At 36.2% G+C, this 15,084-nt stretch overlaps 1 protein-coding gene across 1 annotated transcript; it reads left to right on the top strand.

The window, feature by feature from the left end:
* Positions 1-3,038: 3,038 nt before the first annotated feature.
* Positions 3,039-15,014, top strand: LOC108998061 (ABC transporter B family member 9). Its single transcript, XM_018974496.2, has 13 exons — positions 3,039-3,158; positions 3,393-3,704; positions 9,709-9,763; positions 9,943-10,118; positions 10,341-10,562; positions 10,661-10,899; positions 11,085-11,610; positions 11,711-11,984; positions 12,066-12,741; positions 12,824-13,052; positions 13,312-13,578; positions 13,652-13,915; positions 14,123-15,014. The coding sequence occupies exons 2-13, from the start codon at positions 3,444-3,446 to the stop codon at positions 14,771-14,773; spliced, it is 3,840 nt and encodes a 1,279-aa protein (XP_018830041.2). The 5' UTR covers positions 3,039-3,158; positions 3,393-3,443; the 3' UTR covers positions 14,774-15,014.
* Positions 15,015-15,084: the final 70 nt, after the last annotated feature.

Raw genomic sequence — 15,084 nt, 5'->3', positions numbered from 1 at the left:
GTCAGTTGGGCTTTTGGGCTCATACGCTAAAAGCAATTAGATTCGTTGCATATGCATCAAAGTGTTGTGTGGTCCACTGGCTTTGTGTCCTTTGCTTAGATTTTGGTAGCCTTACCTTTTCTATGCAACATTAGGTGAGATTTGAATAATGAATTGAGATAAAGTTAAAAATTATTTTTTTAATATTATTATTATTTTAAAATTTTAAAAAATTAAATTATTTATTATATTTTGTATGAAAATTTAAAAAAATTATAATGATTAAATGTGATGAAACTATCTTTATCTTCTTTTTTTTTTCTTTTTCAAGAAAATATTAAGGCTCCAACCTTATATATTCTTCTGGTAATTCAAAGACCAAATCAATAGTGTAATTTTCCCATAGATAATTACATTAATTAGGGTATGCTAATGTGTCTAACATTTAGTAAGCAAAGGTGACAATCGCACTTGCTCTTTTATTTTCTATTTTTGAGAAAGTAAAAAAAAAAAAAAAAAGGCAATAATTTACTAAGAAAATATGTACAAATAAGGAACGAAGGTCTAACAATTCATCTAAATAATACAACCACAAAGAACCCACAAAAAATATATAAAACTACCGATATTGGCCACATGCAATACAACTAGAGATATAAATCGGTCCGGTCCAGTCCAGTTCGGTCGAGGGGATGATGGACTTTCGATTCATCATTTTCTCAAACCGGACCAGACGATCACCCCTAATGGATTGGACCGGACTATTAGCTATTAGTATGGTCAGTCTATATTGGTCCAAGCCAGTCTCCAATGGGGGCCAATTACACACAAAACCTCATCATTTTTGAAGTATACAAAAAAACCCGCAATGTTTATTCTCGGCCCATTAGAATAATAATAAAATAAAATAAAAGCTCACAATGTTTATAATTTTGAATAATAAAGCTATTTGACTTTATTTACATATTTTTTACTTAAAAATAGCCTAAAAATAGTTGTTCAAAATTATCAAAATTGATAATTGATATTAGTTAATTAATAATTATATATTTAACATTTTATATTTTCAATAGTCATAACTTAGATGAAAATTACGTAATTCACTTATAACTATTATATAAAATAATATATATAATTTATAAAAAAAATATTTAAAAATATATATTTATAGTTTAGTCAATCCGGTCTGGTCAATATTTACGTCCAGACCGAAAATTTTACATCCCTAAGTACAGCAAACATGTACAACAACAAAGAGCCCAACATATATAGAAGCAACGCATGCATGGTGACAGTAAAGCATATATAGCAAATAAAGAAAACCCAAAAGTGGAGGCACTTTAAATTTCATATATATATATATATATATATATATTGGAAGTACTGCTACAAGGACTACTCGTACTCGGCTGAAAAATGACAGAAATGGCTAGCTGCATCCCCAGTTAGTCATGAAAAAACAATTTCGTGTTTTTTTTTTTTTTTTTTGAATTGTCACCCTTGGATAGAAGTGTAAGGCCTGATTTGGATAGTGAGTTGAAATGATATAAAAGTTAAAATTTGAATAAAATATTATTATAATATTATTTTTATAATTATTTATTATATTTTATTTAAAAAATTAAAAATTTTATAATAATTAAATGAATTGAGATGATTTTACTATTCAAATCTGACATAATTAAGCTACTGACCAATATCATGAATATAGTCACATAACACACACATACATATATATATAAGGCTCAAGAAAATAAATTAATAAAAGTAAAAAAAAAAAAAAAAAAAAAACAACAACAACAACAATTAAATAGAGCTTACTATATAATTTATTGAATATTGATTGACCAAATGGGCCAAGAAAATTCTCAATTTAATTAATAAGTTGTAAATTTAACCTTTTATTTTAGGAATAATTTTTTGTTTATACGAGATCACTTGTATTGATAATTTACATATGTATATAGCCTAAGCTTAGCCTAATTACTTTGGGCAAGGGCTTTAACAGATTTTAATTAGAAAAAGGCTCAAACTTTGATATATTTATTATTATAGTATTCCTGATGGCGTTTTTCTTGGCTAGATGGTTAAAGTGCTACTTATTAAGTTATTCACAAAATCCTTGAAAAATTCATCTTAAAAAAAAAAAAAAAAAACCCAAACTTATGGGAAGTTTTGCAATCAAAGTATCGTTATTCTTATTCGTATTCATAGTACAACATCCATTAGCTAGGTTAAGAATATGATATAAATAATAAAATTTACTTCTTCTTATCAATTAAGTTTTTGGAATAAGTAGTGATTTTACATGGTATCAGAACAGAAGTCTTGAGTTCGAATCTTGATTCTACATTTCATCCAATTTAATTAAATATTTCATGTGTTAGACCTACTCATTGAATGAAAGATTGACCCTGTTAAAGAAAAAGCACACAGCAGAGCAATAAGGAATATTCTAGTAACAAGAACAGCATTCTGGTAGGACAGGTGCTCACAACTGATCCGAAATTCATGGAATGATCAAGGTTGTTGTAATCTTCCTATATATATGCATTGTAAAGTCACGGTTGTAAAATATAGAAAATTGAAGGAATGAAAAACAGAGGAATTCTTCTTTCTAGACTTTTGTCGAACACCTCATGAAGTGCTTAATTATTTCATAATTCAATAGACTCACACATGAGGGGGTGTTAATAACATGATAAAAATAATAAAATCTACCATTTTTCATGCTTTTGGGACGCTAACATTTCATATTAAAAAAAAAAATTATATTTTTGAATTTTTTACAAATCAATTAATCATGTCATACGTGTTAAGAGACGTCTGATTTATCAAGGAGAAGAACCACGAAGCAAATAAGGTAGGGAGTGATCCTAGGAGAAGCTAGCTGAGTACGTACGTAGTAATTAAAGAAACGTCTAAATATATAGATGGCATTTACCTAAAATAGATGAGTGGTACACAGGAGGTGTGAATTAAGGACGTCACTGCTAAAAGACTCCAAATTACCTCCAAACTCTTCATCATATAAATATATATATATATATATATGTTGTATATATTAACCCCACATCATTTTGTTGCTTCCCCTCCCTCCTTATCTCCCCCCTGATCTCTTTCACTCTTTCTCTTTCTTTCTCCCTCTCTCGATCGATCTAATAACTGAGCTTCTGCTGGTATGTCTCTCTTTCTTTCTTAGTTTGTGGTACCTTTTTCTTTTTGCTTGATTTTAAGAAAACCATAGAGTGTCTCTGCCCACAGAAAGTACAGACGTACACTTCCTTTCTTCAATGCTATTATATATATATATATATATATAAATATATATACATGCATTACCACAAACCAATCCTTATGTTTCTTTGTTTTGCGTGATCTGTTTTGTTTGTCTCACGAAAAAACGCTTTCAGTTTTAGATCGAAACCAGTGCATGCACCAGCACCGATAGAGAGAAGAGAAGGATGGTCACAAAGCAAATGAAAGAAGATGATGATGGAAAAGGAGGAGACAACAAATCAGGTGCAAAAATCGATAAACAGAAGGTTTCCTTCTACAAGCTGTTCTCGTTTGCGGACTCGCTCGACGTTGTCTTGATGATTCTGGGCACGATAGGCGCCGCGGCCAACGGGCTTTCGCAGCCGCTCATGACACTCATCTTCGGCAAGCTTATCAATTCATTCGGTGCCTCGGACCCTTCTCATGTCATCAAGCAAGTGTCAAAGGTACACCTCTCTACACTATGTTTAATACGTAGGTTTCTTTCATTTTACTTTCCTCTTTAATTTGTTTGATCTTCGCTTCTAACTTTTGAGGGTTTTATATATATAATCAAAATACTGAATGGTGTATATATTACCTAAACGATCTACGGTGCAGTTTAGATTGATCTTTGATTCACTTTGAAACAAAAAATTAAAAGAAGAATATTGGAGATCATTGAAGAAGCTTATACGTATTTTGGCTTTCAAATGCCACCTATTCGAAACTGCGTAGAAAACAATTTAATTGCGAAAGAGACATGAGTGATATTAAGCATGTGTACGTATATGACTGCATGGGTGCATGTTTACTTTTTGGTGCAAATGAGATATTACAGACAATGTCGCGCCCGTACCGGGGTGACCCTTTAACCTGAAATAATAAAAACTTAAATACATAAAAAAGTCCTCCAGAAACCAAATGTTTCAAAAATCCTTCCAAGTAAAATAAACTAAACTCTGCAAAATTTCTCCTAATTTGGACAAACCCACTTATACCACCTATGATCCTGTCACAATCATCGACGTCATCTGTAAAAACAATTGTGGATAAAAGTGTGAGTCCATTGACTCAGTAAGCAACGAGCTTATACTAATGTGTAAACATGAACTAGTTACAGAATACAGAAACAAATCATTCTAAAAAATAGTCATGATATTTTCAAAAACATTTCATATAATAATACATATATAAAAGACTTTAGGCACAAGCATAACTAAACATCATAAACATAAGCAAAGGCCATGTTTACCCCCGTGGTAGAGTTATGTATGTCTATAGTTAGCCAAGCAGAACATAAATTAATGTTTTGTCACCCAAGTCATGCACTCAAAACAAAAGTCATGTTTATCCCTGTGGTAGGGTTGTGTATTCTGTGGTTAGCCAAGCAGAACGTGATAAATCACCATATCACCAAGGTAATTGCACACAGAACAAATGCCACAATTATAACCCGTGGTAGGGCCAGAGGCCACTACTATAACCCGTGGCAGGGTTGTAACCAAAGCATAATAAGATCTTATGCCTCATGATTTTTCAGATGCAATATCATATCATAATAAAGTATTGAGCAAATAAATATCATATAATCCGATCAAATATTTCATATTTCATATTCACATTTTATGCAGTAGAGAAACAGAATACAAAAATTGTTCATGTCTATACCAGTCATAATAAAATGTCAAATTTTAGAGTCTAGATACAGAGACTAGTGCAGAAAATAACTTGTTTTCATAACCAAATATGTAAGTTTTTCATAAAATCAACCTCAATGAGGTTTCAGTAAATTCTATCATAGGAGCACCTCTTACATGAACTTTTTAAACTCTCTGAATTTTATCACAACAGTTCCAAACAAATATCAATCCTCATCTTAAAATAGGAACATAACTTGTGTCAATTCTCAATGATACAAAAATCTCTAATTATGCACGTACTTTGTAATTAAAGCCCGAATTAGTCAAATAACCTATACTTCATAAACTCTAAATATTTCTTCCTCCAAACATCTATTTTCTCTTGGTTTCATCATAATATCATCAGCCTTAAACAATTCATGCAAACTCATGTGACCTATATAGATAAACGCGTGACCTTGGTGTGCTTGAAAATAGTAATCCTCTCCATGCATATCAAACATGTTCCTAACATAAACCCGTAATTACACGTGCATGCTGACATTAATCTTAGGCTTAGCCTATGACCCACTAGCCATAAACTACATTGAAAGAGAGAGAGAGAGAGAGAGATTAAATACCAAGAGAACAAAGGCGAGCCAAGTTGCATGGTGTGCATACGGGTTATGGGTGTAGTGGTGTTGGATGCGCAGTTGCTACGATGGCCAAGTCAAATAGGGAGGTGGTCTGACATGGCATGCAGCGACAGAATTGTGCTTCTATTTAACGCAGTGTAGGAACTGTGTGCAATATCGCCGCAGGTTGGTGCTCTTTAAAAGAAAATATGGTGTAAAAATATTATTATTCCACACAAGAAGACTTTCTAGAGAGTACAATATACACACTATAAGATAATCAGGATTATTGAGATATGTTTTACATATAATGCACTAAAGTGAGCTAGCTATTATGCACAATTTGAGGAAATTGCTTGTTGCCTTGCATGTGAGACATGATCTTCAACGACGGAAATAATTCCATGATTTACAGTGCTGACAGATGGTGTATTAACATGCCCTCTCAAGCTCGACGGGAGTGAGGGATGTTGAGCTTGTCTCATAAAAAAGAGAATTTTGCCATGATTAATGGTTTGGTGAGGACATATGTCGATTGATCTTTTCCATAAATAAAATGAACAGTCAGTTGCTATAGGGTCACATGTTCACAGAAAAAATGAAAACCAATAGCGATATGCTTAATACGAGCATGAAATATCGGATTGATTGAGAGATAAGTGGCACCAATGTTGTCACACCACAAGGTAGGTAGGTGGCTAATGAAGGAAAACACCATGATCCTTGAGAAAACTTTGTAACCATATTAGTTCAGCAGTGGAGTTAGCAAGTGCCTTATATTCAGCTTCAGTGCTTGAGCGAGCAACAATTTGTTATTTTTTAAAGCTCTAGGAGATAAGATTTGTGCCAAAATATATAAGATACCCACTAGTAGAACGACAATCATCAAGGCACCCTGCCCAATCTACATTAGAGTAGGCTTATAATTTAAATGATGAAGTATGACTAATGAACAACCCATGAGTTTGGGTGGATTTGGAATAGTGAAGAATTTGCTTGATGGCAATCTAATGGTTTACAATGGGACGTTGCATATATTGAAAAATCTAGTTGACAACAACAATTAATCAGTCGAGTGAGGAGAAGGTATTGTAAGGCTCCAACAATACTTCGATAGATCTAAGAAAGAATCACGATCAAATTTAGACAAATACATTGGTGTGGATACAGGTTTTGCGTTAGACATGTTGGTCTTTTGGAGAATATCATAGATATACTGAGACTGATTGAAGGAAATACCATCAGGTTGCATAGATGTCTTAATACCCAAGAAAAGGTTTAGGTGGCCAAGATATTTAACTGGAAGAATCTACTCGAAGCTAATGGATGAGATTGTCAATAGCAGCCTTAGAGGAGCCAGTGACCAGGATGTCGTCCACATAAATGAGAAACATGTATTTAAGCGATGATATTCACCCCCCAATCTGTTTTGATTGCTTTGGTTTTAGTCCCAAATTGACGCTTCACAAACAATTGAAATTTATAGAAAATTTTCTCAACATGTAAAGTCTTCAAACATTAGAGAAAATTAATTCTAAAATGTTTGTGGATCTAGATGGAGACAAGTAAAAGGGAAACCTATGACTCTTTGCTTGTTGATATGAGTCACAAATAGAATGAGCCTTATTTGAGGATATTGGAATGCTATTTGAAAATAAGATTTACTTGACCATGCGGAGAGAAGGATGACCAAGTCAATTGTGCCAGGTTTGGCAGGATGCTTTTTTCCCAATGAAAGCAACCTTGGTTATGGATGGCTAAAAGCGCAAAGAGAAAGAATAAATACCATCTTTAGTTGGTCTGTGGAGGAGGAGGTTCCCTATAGTGTGATCCTTAACACATAAAAAATTGGGGTGAAATTGAAAGAAAACATTATTATCACGTGTAAATTTATTGACAGATAATAAGTTTTCTGAATCAAAGGAACTTGAAGAAGCTGTTTAAAAAGTAATGATTTAGAAGGAGAGGAAATGCTAGAGACACCAGTGTGTGAAAATGGGTAAACCTGCACCATTGATGACTTTTATATGATCATTTCCCACATACTCATATGCGTGAAAGGTCAAATTATTAAAGTTAGATGTAAGATGGTGAGCAGTTGCTGTGCCAAGGTACCAATTTTGATTAGGGGCAGAGGAATTTGAAAAGATGAATGTCTAGTACTAATTAGGTTGTTCTGCCTGATATGCTTGTTCAAATCTATGATAGCATTTGAGGGCTATGTGACCTGGCTTGTTGCAAACTTGGTAGGTAAGTCGAGATCCATTTGATGGTGATGGGTCACGACCACGTCCTCTTCTACGTGATCGAGAGGACTACTGGAAATTATTTCGAGTATTAGAACCTGACGAGTTAATGTTGTGAGAATGCCCACAAAGTGAAGAGCATTTGGAAGTAGTGGTGGTTTAGCATGGGTGAGATCTGGAGTGGTGTGTTATCATTGCAATCGTAACTAAGATTGAGAAGATGACCATAAACATCTCGAATGGTCATTTGATCAATTCGAGTAGTAATAAAAGTGATCAAGGGGTCATATTCTAGTCATATTTTGATCCAAGTCCTGCAAGGACAAAGCTAACTAGTTCACTATCAGGGAGTGGTTAGTCAATTGTAGCCAAGGTGCCTCCAAATTATTTCATTTTATGAAAAAAATTCTAAAATGGACAGGGAGCCTTTTTTAAGGAAAGTAAGATAGAATCAATATTTTTAGAGGAAGTTGGATTGGGTATTGGAGATGAAGGTGGATGAGTACCATCAACGAAGCCATAGAGTTGTTGTCCTTTGAGGTAAGGAAGGAGTTAAGCCCTCCAAAGAAGATAATTTGTATGGGTTAGTTTTAAAGTGATAAGGTGGGTAATATTGGTAGGAGGAGCTAGGTAGTTTGGTGGAGTAGTAGAGACATTTGTGCGGGAGGAAGACGAAGAAGCCATGAACAAGTATGGCAAAAAAAAAGACGTGTGTCAGTAGGGCTTGGATACCGTAAAATGAAATATGGTGCAAAAATATTATTATTCTACACAAGAAAACTTTCCAGAGAGTACAATATATAAATGAGTCCCATGATTACTAGGATATGTTTGATAATATATAAATAAGTGTGTTAGTTGTTTTATACAATTTGAAGAAATTGCTTGTTGCCTTGCATGTGAGACATGATCTTCGGCAAGGGAAATCTTTCATGATTTACGATGCTGATAGAAGGTGTATTAACATCTTATGGTTTAGCGAGGCCGAGTCCATGGCTTATGGGAGGACTGATGCGGTGATCTGAAGTGTTTGGAAGGATTGTCGAGCAATTGGGTCAGTTAGACATACATGCTGGACTGTCCACTATTGCAGGGAGTGAAAATAGGGTCTACGATTTGGCTCTTTTAAGGGAGGACTAAGGGGTGTGGCCTTCGCTTGGTGTAGTGAGGTTGCATCCAAGGCCTACAGGAGTCTAGAGGTTGTGCTTGCTGCTGAGGGAGACCAAGCTCACTGTTACGGTGGATGCTCTGCTTCGATATTACAAAACAAGGGGTTTTTGTGAGGTTGAGTGCAGTGGTTATTGACATGTAGGACGGGAGAGGCTGCAACGTGGGGCTCGGCTTCCATCTATGGCATGCAACAAGCTTGAATTAGAGGTGATTGCAACAGTTTGTGGTGGTTTTAAGGTCATCAATGTGGCACAGATGGCTGCCTTGGACGTGGCTTGAGGGAGGAACAGTTGAGCAATGCTTTGTGGTGTCTAAGGTAGCAGGTCTGAATTTAGGATTTCACAGGACAAGAAGATGCACACGAGTTGGGCCTGTTTTGTGGGTTTTGGGTCTTAGGCTTATTTCGCGGGCCTAGTTACTTAACAATCTTAACGAGTCAATTTTAAATTCTAAAAATGAGCTCAACTCGTCCAATAAATACTTTTGGACTTTTAAAATAAATCTTTGGACCTAATACTAATTGAAATGAGCTATTAGATGCGCTTTAATCCAATATAATCCATTAAAATTAATTTAGGTCCAATAAAAATTATCTATGTCTCATTCCTTAAATTACAAGATCAAGTTGTTACAGACAAGCTATAACGTAATGTACTGGAGAGAACATCAGTTTTTATTACCATTTTGGAATATTTCGCGTCAACTTTCAACATTTGTTAATGAAAGATTAGAAACAGTTGACTAAGAAGACATCATGTTGACTAACTATGTATTGATATGTGCCTCTTTGATTTTCAGGTATCACTTGATTTTGTATACTTGGCGATAGCTACAGGAATTGTTGCATTTCTACGTAAGAGCATTATATTTTCTTTTTCTCTCTTACACAGTTGCATTTGTTTCTTGGGTATTTTTTTAGGACATCATTGCTAATGCTCTTAGATTCAAGTGTTACTACTTAATGACTTATTTCTCTTTAATTTTCAATTAACATAAAAAAGTTAAACGATCACTTTATGTCAAATGTTGTAGAGGTGGCTTGTTGGACGGTTTCAGGAGAAAGACAAGCCTCCCGTATCCGTGGTTTGTACTTGAAAACGATATTAAGACAGGACATTGCCTTCTTTGACACTCAGACAACAACTGGAGAGGTCATTGGCAGGATGTCTGGAGATACCATTCTCATTCAAGACGCCATGGGTGAAAAGGTACACGTCTTTCTTGCTTAAAGAGAACGTTTGTGGTAGTGCTCCATTTTCCATTATATATATAGTCTTAATTTACATATCTAAATGTGGTATTCTCACTCATACCTACGTAGTGCTTGCCACTTTTTCGTCTCCTATTGGATTTTCTCTAGTTTCCCCAACTTCATGTTAGTTTGTAGGATTGGAAGCACAGATAACAAGTTGTTAGTGTTTTGACTGCAGGTTGGGAAGTTTGTACAATTTGTTTCTACATTTCTTGGAGGATTTGCGGTTGCCTTCGCAAAAGGGTGGCTTCTTACGGTAGTTCTGCTTTCATGTATACCTCCTATTGTAATTGCCGGTGGGGCTGTTTCGCTTATCATGTCAAAAATGTCAAGTCGTGGACAAGTTGCTTATGCAGATGCTGGAAACGTAGTAGAGCAAACAGTTGGAGCCATAAGAACAGTAAGTCATGGCTAATAATCGCTACTATTATTCACAAACATTCTTAAGAGCCTTTTCCAAAATGCCAAATCTCCTGATTCTCTATTTGATTGCGCAAGGTTGCTTCCTTCACTGGGGAGAAGCGAGCAATAGAGAAGTATAACAAGAAGTTGAGAATCGCCTACACTGCCACAGTTCATCAAGGATTGGCCTCAGGACTAGGAGTTGGTGTGGTTATTGCGATCGTATTCTGCAGTTATGGACTCGCTGTGTGGTATGGATCCAAACTTATCATTGAAAGAGGATATGATGGTGGACAAGTAATCAATGTACTAATGGCAGTCATGACTGGTGGAATGTGAGTAGATTAACACATTTGATTCAATAATTTCCATGAAAGTTTCTTTCCATAGCATATTCTCTATTTCTAAATTCATCCACGCTCACTTATAGCTCATATCACTATTAATTTAGACAATCCAAATTGATTGCCCAACTTTTCACTCACTCTCATAAACCTATTTTTCACTCACTCTCTGCTAGGTCTCTGGGTCAGGCATCCCCAAGTATGAATGCATTTGCATCAGGGCAAGCTGCAGCATATAAAATGTTTGAAACAATCAACCGACAACCCAAGATTGATGTCTATGACACAAGTGGGGCTATGTTGGAAGACATAAAGGGTGAAATTGAACTTAAAGATGTGTACTTCAGATACCCTGCAAGGCCAGATGTTCAGATCTTTTCTGGATTCTCATTGTATGTTCCAAGCGGCAAAACAGTCGCTCTAGTTGGGCAAAGTGGAAGTGGGAAATCCACGGTGATTGGCCTAGTTGAAAGATTTTATGATCCCGATGCTGGTGAAGTACTTATAGATGGTGTCAATTTGAAGCAGTTGCAGCTTAGATGGATAAGGGAGAAGATTGGCCTTGTTAGTCAGGAACCCAATTTGTTTACAACTACCATAAAGGAAAACATAGCATATGGGAAGGAAAATGCGACTATGGAGGAGATCAGAACAGCCATTGAGCTTGCTAATGCAGCAAAATTCATAGACAAGCTACCCAAGGTAAACCCAATCCCTTGTTTTGTCAACTTGATATTTCATTAGTTACAATTTAAGAAAAATGTTTGAATTTTGAGTTTACCCATATGTGTTTAATTTATAGGGACTTGACACGATGGTAGGGGAGCATGGAACCCAACTTTCTGGTGGACAAAAGCAAAGAATTGCCATTGCAAGAGCCATTCTAAAGAATCCAAGAATCTTGCTTCTTGATGAAGCAACAAGTGCATTGGATGCTGAGTCTGAACGCATTGTACAAGATGCACTAGTAAATATTATGTCAAATCGGACAACCTTGGTTGTTGCACATCGCTTGACAACTGTTAGGAATGCTGACATTATAGCAGTGGTGCATCAAGGAAAACTTGTGGAGCAAGGTAAAATTGAACCTTTCATTTTCCTTCCTAAATTGCTAAATTACGCCAATAATTAATTTTTATGAGAAACTGGAATTCTAGGAACTCATGAGAAATTGATAAGAGATCCGGATGGTGCTTACTCCCAGCTAGTTAGCCTACAAGAAGGAGCTAAAAAAGAAGAAAACGTCAAAATCACTACTGCTAACAAGACACATACAAGTTTCTTCGATGTAGATAAGACAGTGGAAAGTTTAGGGAGCCAAAGATTCTCTTTAGGGAGATCCATTAGCAGAGGTTCATCTGGTAGCAGCAGGCGCTCATCATTCACAATTAACTATGCTCTCCCTGGAGGCCCAATCACTATGCTTGAGACAGATGAAATAACTGAGGATTTTGAAAGAAAGGAGATAGATGTTGGCAAGCGGCAAAAGGTTTCCATTAAACGATTGGCCTACCTAAACAAGACTGAGATTCCAGTTTTGCTAGTTGGATCTGTTGCTGCAGCCATACAAGGTGTTATATTCCCAATTTTTGGCCTTTTACTCTCATCAGCCATTAGCATGTTTTTTGAACCTCCAAGTCAGCTACGGAAGGATTCTAGATTTTGGGCACTTGTGTATCTTGCTTTGGGTTGCATAGCTCTAGTGGCTATTCCAGTGCAAAATTACTTCTTTGGAATTGCAGGAGGAAAACTAATAGAAAGGATTCGTTCCTTGACATTTGAGAAGGTGGTGCACCAACAAATAAGTTGGTTCGACGATCCTGCAAATTCAAGGTTTGTCAAACAAATGAAAATCCTTTTGTCCAAGTTTTTTGCTCACTTAAACCTTTTTTATGTTCTCTTCTGCAATTTTCAGCGGTGCAGTTGGTGCAAGATTGTCCACTGATGCTTCCACGGTCCGAAGTCTTGTTGGTGATGCCTTGGCCCAAATTGTACAAAATATAGCCACAGTCATAGCCGGAATAATCATAGCATTTACAGCTAACTGGATATTGGCATTTATAATTCTAGCTGTGTTGCCATTGGTGCTAATGCAAGGGTTCATTCAGGCGAGGTTTACAAAGGGGTTCAGTGCAGATGCCAAGGTTAGTTTTCTCCTCAAACTTCTGCAATCTATGAAGAAATATGCATTGAGTTAGTCTACATACAGTCCCCAAGTAGGAACTGCTCATGCAAGCGCATACAGTTATATTTAAAAAAAATTACAATAATATCTTTTTTAAAATGATGTTTTTTTTTCTTTTATCCACATTCATCAATGAGACTGCACACGCAATCCATCACTTAGGATTGCAAATTTCTCATATGCATTATATGTACTAATGATGTTGTGAGTGTTTTCAGGTGATGTATGAAGAAGCAAGTCAAGTGGCAAATGATGCTGTTGGCAGCATTAGAACTGTTGCATCATTTTGTGCTGAAAATAAGGTGATGGATATGTATCAAAGGAAATGTGAGGGCCCTATGAAAAACGGAGTTCGGGTAGGACTCATAAGTGGAATAGGTTTCGGCTTCTCTTACTTTGCACTCTTCTGCACAAATGCATTTTGTTTCTATATAGGTGCTATTCTTATTAAACATGGGAAAGCAACATTTGGCGAAGTTTTCAAGGTACAATCTGAGCTGTTTGTTCCTTTTCTTATCTACTCCAGTCATTCCAACTCTAATTAATGATTTTTTGTAGGTTTTCTTTGCTTTAACAATATCAGCAGTTGGGGTTTCCCAAACCAGTGCCTTGGCCCCAGACACGAACAAAGCTAAGGATTCAGCAGCTTCAATATTTGAAATGCTTGACAGCAAGCCTAAGATAGATTCAAGCAACAATGCGGGCACCACATTACCTTCTGTAACAGGGAATATTGAGCTACAACATATTAGCTTTAGATACCCCACACGTCCAGACATGCAAATCTTCAAAGACTTGTGTTTGAACATCCCTTCTGGAAAGGTATAGTCATCATCATACTATTATATGACTTCCTTGTTTCTATCTCTTGCTAATGTTTGAGCCTATGATCAACCTTTGTTTAACAAATAAGCATTTCCTATAATTTTTTAAACTACTTCGATGTTTATATGCTTCACATTAATCTTAAAACATTTGGTTCTCTTATGCATTTGACTTAGTTGATTTGAAAGAAATTTTAATCTGCAGACTGTTGCTTTGGTTGGAGAGAGTGGAAGTGGGAAATCAACAGTAATCAGCCTCATAGAGAGGTTTTATGATCCAGATTCAGGTTCTGTGCTACTCGATGGTGTGGAACTCAGTAAGTTGAGACTAAGTTGGTTGAGGCAACAAATGGGGTTGGTAAGTCAAGAACCTATCCTGTTTAACGAAACCATTCGTGACAACATAGCTTATGGCAGCCAGGGGGGTAGTGCTACGGAGGAAGAGATCATTGCAGCTACAAAAGCAGCAAATGCACACAACTTTATATCGTCGCTGCCACAAGGCTATGACACCTCCGTAGGGGAACGAGGAGTACAGCTATCGGGAGGCCAAAAGCAGCGAATAGCCATTGCGAGGGCTATTCTCAAGGACCCTAAAATCCTTTTGCTGGATGAGGCCACAAGTGCACTAGATGCAGAGTCCGAACGAGTAGTGCAGGATGCTCTTGACAGTGTGATGGTAAATAGAACAACCATTGTCGTCGCTCACCGCCTTGCCACAATCAAAGGAGCTAATATTATTGCAGTGGTGAAGAATGGTGTGATTGGAGAGAAGGGAACACATGATGTGCTGATGGACATCAATGATGGGGTATATGCCTCTTTGGTGGCACTTCATATGAGTTCATCGTCATAAGCAAGAAAGGAAAATCGAGAAGAGCCGGATACGCTCGTTTCCTTTAGCAGCCATGTAGGAGAAACATTCACTTTTATCCATAATGTAAGAGGGAGAAGCACAACTACATATATTTTTGTATACCCTATATATTATAACTCTTTACAAAAATTTACACTAAATAACTCTAATTTTTTGTAGTATTTGATTTTTTATAGAGGAATTAAATAAAAAGCCAAGCTCAGGCTCTCTTCTAGCCTTACATGCTCTCCCCATTCAGTATGCTCAGAAAATAGATCCCTCAAAAAGGTTGAAAGAAAACCCAAACGACC

Source organism: Juglans regia, chromosome 3, assembly GCF_001411555.2.
Source record: "Juglans regia cultivar Chandler chromosome 3, Walnut 2.0, whole genome shotgun sequence".
Taxonomy (NCBI): Eukaryota; Viridiplantae; Streptophyta; class Magnoliopsida; order Fagales; family Juglandaceae; genus Juglans; species Juglans regia.
The sequence above is the reverse complement of the archived record's forward strand: the minus strand, read 5'-3'. Positions and strand labels throughout refer to the sequence as shown.